Source organism: Lolium rigidum, chromosome 2 (genome assembly GCF_022539505.1).
Source record: "Lolium rigidum isolate FL_2022 chromosome 2, APGP_CSIRO_Lrig_0.1, whole genome shotgun sequence".
In the NCBI taxonomy this organism is placed as follows: Eukaryota; Viridiplantae; Streptophyta; class Magnoliopsida; order Poales; family Poaceae; genus Lolium; species Lolium rigidum.
The window spans coordinates 157585049-157590575 of NC_061509.1; the positions used below are offsets into that span (position 1 = coordinate 157585049).

The 5527-nt window shown below is 51.5% G+C and overlaps 1 protein-coding gene across 1 annotated transcript; it reads left to right on the top strand.

Annotated features, from left to right (window-relative positions):
• Positions 1-2581: 2581 nt before the first annotated feature.
• On the top strand, positions 2582-5274 carry LOC124687538 (protein YABBY 4-like). The gene is made up of 7 exons (XM_047221312.1): positions 2582-2695; positions 2853-3026; positions 3123-3312; positions 4359-4407; positions 4524-4599; positions 4941-5012; positions 5188-5274. Exons 1-7 carry the CDS (start codon positions 2582-2584, stop codon positions 5272-5274), a joined length of 762 nt encoding a protein of 253 aa, XP_047077268.1.
• The last annotated feature ends 253 nt before the right edge of the window (positions 5275-5527 follow it).

Consider the following 5527-nt stretch of genomic DNA (forward strand, 5'->3'; position numbering starts at 1 on the left):
ACAATCCATACAAATATAGAAGTCTATTTACACACAGTTTATACAAATAGTTCGATATATATTGAAGACGATTTATAGAAAGACACACAGTTCATACACATAATTCTTTAAATATTGAGACGATCAACATGACTATTGTAGCCAACTAGCTCCCAATAACTCCTAGCCATCTCGAAACCCAGGTGAGCGTCTAGAGCGGCATGGTACACTTGCGCGTAGCTCAATGGAACACTAGCCCACCCAAGAATCAGTTCATCTTCATTTTCTTTCGTGGCGTCCTTCTTCTTGTACTTCTTCCTCTTCTTCTTCTCAAGATTTGTCCCAATGATAGAATTTGCTAGATTATATAGACTCGAAATGGAATTTTTGGTGGGGTTCGGGAGTATCTTATGGAGGTCGAACGCAGAAGTAATATCAATACCATAGGGACACAACATTTTCACATCCTTGCCTATAGCCGCGCCGCAGAATCTGATGGTCTCGTCCTGCAAAAACTCCTTGAGAACTTGTGGCACTTCATCAGCCCAACAAATCTGGAATACCAAATTCTCGATCGCCACCGAGAAGGACGGCGGCGCGTTGATCACCCTCGTGAGGGTTGGTGAACTCGCAATCCAAGCCGACGCACTTGATTAGTGGGGTGTCAAGATAGTCCCTCTTGACGGCGCCGATCCACTTCTCCACCCTTGATGCACAGAGAGTGACTGTGATCTTGAAATACATCCCTTCGGCCATGAGGTGGTATATCCGAGATCGAGGAGCCGGGTCGCGCGCAAGGTGCTCCATTGGGGCCGGAACGTCAACGGAGAGAGAGCTTTTTGGTACAGAATGATGGAGATATGAAGAATGTGTGTGGCAATGGTGTGGAGGAGATGAGCATATAAAGGTAAGTAAGATGACGATGAACAAGCCAGCCATCGGGTGATCAATTCCCGTGGCTGGCCGCCGGCGCCGGCGACCCAGATTCCCGTGTCTGCGCGGCGCGTGACGCTCGATTTCGATGCCAGTAATGGCGACGCGACAATCGGCTTCCGCAGGAACGAACCGTTTAACTTTAAGCCCCGGCTCGTGTTATCAGGCCGCAAAACCATTTAGTCCCGGTTTGGGATACAAACTGGGACAAATGGTTCCTAACGAACCGGGACCAATGGGTGTCGTACGCTTGGGCGGATTCGAGTTGACGTGGCCATGCCTTTAGTCCCGGCCCAGGACACGGCCACGATTAAAGGGGCCTGACGAAAGGCTTGTTTTCTACTAGTGCAACAATCTATTGACGGCCATTTGCATGTGTTGGATGGTATCAAACAACACGAGTAGAGCGCGTTGGTCGTTGCTCATGTCCATCCCCTAATCGTTGCTGAAGTCATCAAGAATGGTTGGATGGTTAGGAGGGCAATGGCATTCATATTTCATCAGAGTTCAAATCACAGATTTGACACTTTGGTGTCTCATAAAGACGGTATATTTTTCAGTGAGGGCGACGTTCCCGTCAACAACGATGCGCATACGGTGACTTCGTCAATCTTAAGACCCGTCGTATAAGTTTCTTGGACGCAAGCCGGATAGGGTGTGTGTGCGATTTCATAGAGGTGAGTGCATGTATGTATGTGTGAGCATCTATGATTGTAGCCTATTTTGAAGGAAAAAAATGACGCACGTACGGCGCTAGTTGCTCCGTGTATTTCTCTACCTTAAAGACGTTTGTACTTGTAGAGAGGAGGCGGGGAGACCGGCCGCATCGCGCCACAGTTGGCCGGGTCCCCGGCCCGATCCCCACCACTCATTCCCCTTTTCAGTCACAAATAGTACTCTCCAGCTTCAATCCATGGAGATGCCATGCCGCCCGGTTGCGTGCTGTGCCTTCGCCTGTGCGCGGACAGCCGGAGACAAAGGCCAAGGCGATCCAAGGGGGCTAGCTACCGCTTTGGGCCTTTGGCCGTCCCGTTCCGTCCCACCACTCCCATATAGAGACCATCCCACACTCTCCCACCCGGGCACCCTGTCTCCCTCCCTTTTCCTCGCATCTCATCTTCATCTCCCTTTCTTGTCCAGAGCTACCCACACCGTCCGCACCCCCCATACCGCCTCGTCGAGCCCCGCCTTTCCGTCTTTGCTCCCGGCAAATCCCACATGCAGTAGTTGTTGTTCTAGGTGGTGCTGTCGTTTGTTTTTTTGCTTTCAAATCAGGACCAACGACAGATCCGCGGCTTTCTCGAACCGGGCTATCTGCTAGCAGCTGCTGGTCCGTCAAATCCGAAGGCCGGACATCAAATCACCCTCATCACATCAAAGGGGACCAAAAGGATATATATCCATCTCTGCCGCGCGCTAGCTACATCTTCCCGCTCACCCGCATAAAATTTCACTTTGATTTCTACTCTACACACCGTTGTTGCTTGCTTCTTCCGTTCCTCAATCCCTATCCACTCTGGCTAGCTCAATTTGCTGCAATCCAGATCGCCGAGAAGAGGAAGAAAGCTCGATCAAAACGAGAAGATAGCTAGCCGCCCATACCATACATACGCCGCTGCCTCGGCGCGTAATCTGGTGGGATCTACAGCATAACATACATTCGATCATAATGTCGTCCTCCTCCGCCTCGTCGGCTGTCTTCAACCTGCAGGACCACCTCGCGCCGTCCCCCACCGAGCAGCTCTGCTACGTCCACTGCAACTGCTGCGACACCATCCTCGCGGTACGTGTGTGCCGGCCGGCATGTCGCCACCACCTACCTACCGACATCAATTGCTTGCTTGGAACATTTCCATCATGCATATCCTAGCTTAATTAGCTTCCTTGCTCACTCCTATTTCATACCTAACTTTGAGCGTTTGTTTGATCTCCGCGTGCAGGTCGGCGTGCCGTGCAGCAGCCTGTTCAAGACGGTGACGGTGAGGTGCGGCCACTGCGCCAACCTGCTCTCCGTCAACCTCCGCGGCCTCCTGCTCCCGCCCGCGACGCCGCCCGCCACCCAGCTCCCCTTCGGCCATTCCTTGCTGTCCCCTACCTCCCACCATGGCCTCCTCGTAAGTTCTTCCCTCGTTTAGCCAAGTTTTTCAGCAGCTTCTCAGCTCAGACCGGCCGGTGGCTACCTTCTTAATCGATTGCTGCGTTTGTCTCAGGACGAGGTGGCGTTCCAGACGCCCAGCCTGCCCATGGACCAGGGGAGCACCAACCTCAATGCCTTCACGGGCCGCACCAACAGCAGCTGCTCCAGCAACCTGCCGGCGGCCATGCCCATGCCTGCCGCCAAGCCTGCGCAGCAGCAGGAGACCGAACAGTCGGCCAAGAGCGCCCCTTCGGCCAACAGGCGTAAGGACCAGCCAGCTGCAGTTTAATTACACTGGTTTCCTTTCCTCTGATTTATTTGCTACTAGCTAGTTGCACGTACATGCATTAGTGAAAGCAATTTTTTCGTTGCCTGGTCTCTATTTGACGATATTTTCTGCACAGTTTTCGTTGGCTTTTCTTGGGAGGGGTAAAGGAAGGAGTTTTTTTTAGCATGGACACACAATTACCACCTCGGTAGTGTTCTTACAGTTAAGATCCATATGATCATCAACATCAACAATCTAGCTCCCCGCGCCTCAAATGAGCATGCCGGGGAGAGATAAAATCCACCTTCGTCCGGGTGAAAACTCAAGATCCTCGGATCGGGCGGTGGCGGCACTCCGGTGTCGTGCTCTTCTTGAAGACACCGTCTTGGAGCCCACAGCGCGAGGCTCACCGAAGGTTGTGACGGAGGTGATTCTTCGGCGATCTTCGGCAAGGCTTGCTCCGTGCCCCTCCCTTGTCGAGCTTCCTTGGCGCTGCTCTTCGGTTTGCGAGCAACGTGGGTCGGTCCCCGGTGGTGGTCGGCTTCCGGTGGCATTTCTGCGACGGAGGAGTTTGGTTGAGGCGCGCGTGAAAATGGCTCGCTCTCGAGTGAGCTCCGGCCCGACACTGTAGACTCCTGTTCTTCTCCGAGTCCTCGTAGATGCTTTGGCTGAGCCTTTTGGTCGTGCTTCCGGTTGTAGCTTCTTCGGTAGTTCGTGTGGGTGTGTAGTGTCGTTCTGTAAGCTGGGTTCATCACTTTGTATCGTTCTCGCCGTTGTTGGCTTTGTTAATTCAAAGTCGGGCACTTGAGTGCCTTTTATCTAAAAAAAAGACATAGGAGTGGGGAGATAAAATCGAGAGCTTGGGATCGATAAAGAACAAAGACATACAATCATGTCCTGTTGCGGCAGGGAGGGTGCACCCATGCTTGTCTCCGATCGGTTATGTAGCAACCTCAGCATGTATAGTAGCACCTAGGTACATGCACACCCATTCGTCCATGTCCCTGCCTGTGCTGATCCAAATCTAATCTGTCGTTGCAGCTCCGGAGAAGCGTCAGAGAGTCCCATCCGCCTACAACCGCTTCATTAAGTAAGATCTCTGCGCACAATTACATTCTCTCCTAGCTTGGTTCTTCCTGATTATTACTCTATTAGTAGTTCAGTACATGCTCTTGGTGCTTATCATATGTTGATTTGCAACTGCAGGGACGAGATCCAGCGCATCAAGGCCGGCAACCCGGACATCACGCACCGGGAGGCCTTCAGCGCGGCCGCGAAGAATGTAAAATTTCTCATCACCTGCTGCACTGCATAGTACAACCTAGTGGAGTAGCAGCTCCTAGTAGATGTTCGCGTGTCGTCTTGATTTGACCGGTCGCTTTACGGTGTCAGCACGGACACAGCGACAGCTTGTGTTCGGCTGCTTGCGCGCGAGATGCCGAGCGGCTAGCTGCGGGCGGCCTGTGCATCAGTGCATGCATGGCTGCTTTAACTTAGCCCCACAGTAAATAGTTAGATAGGGTTTTTCTTAAGATTTGTTTCACCTAGCTAGAAGCATGCTTTACTAATCCAAACATGCCGGTATTTTGGCTTACTCTCTTGTTGCTTTGATCATCATAACAGTGGGCCCATTTCCCGCACATCCACTTTGGCCTCATGCCGGATCAGGGGTTCAAGAGGACCTACAAAGCTCAGGTATGCACTAAACCCTCAGAACTTTTTGTACTTCCTAAACCTTTAACCTACCCATCTTTGCTCCTTGAGGTCTTAAATAGTTAGCAAATCTGATTCAGAACTCCGAGCAACAAGTTCTGGTAATTTGTTGCAAGCATTTGACTATGTGTGCACCTGGTTTAATTGTGGTATGTAGGATGGCCCTGAAGACATGCTTCTCAAGGATGGTCTCTATGCGGCGGCGGCAGCGGCGGCGGCCAACATGGGCGTCACTCCATTCTAGCTACATAAATAGCAAGCCTCTCACGTTCTTGCCCATGTCCCGATCCAACTCACTTTTGCCGCAATCTAGGGTTTCGTCTTATATCTCCTCAATATCGCTTGTGTGTTGCCAATTAGATCTAGTTCTAGTACTAGTATTTCTGTCTGATGGGGCCGAGAATGGAGATTGAAGTTGAGTACCTAAGCTTCCCGGCTCTCATGACTATCCATCTAGCTACTTAGGTGTAGTGAGCTGTCTTATCTGTTTCCATGTC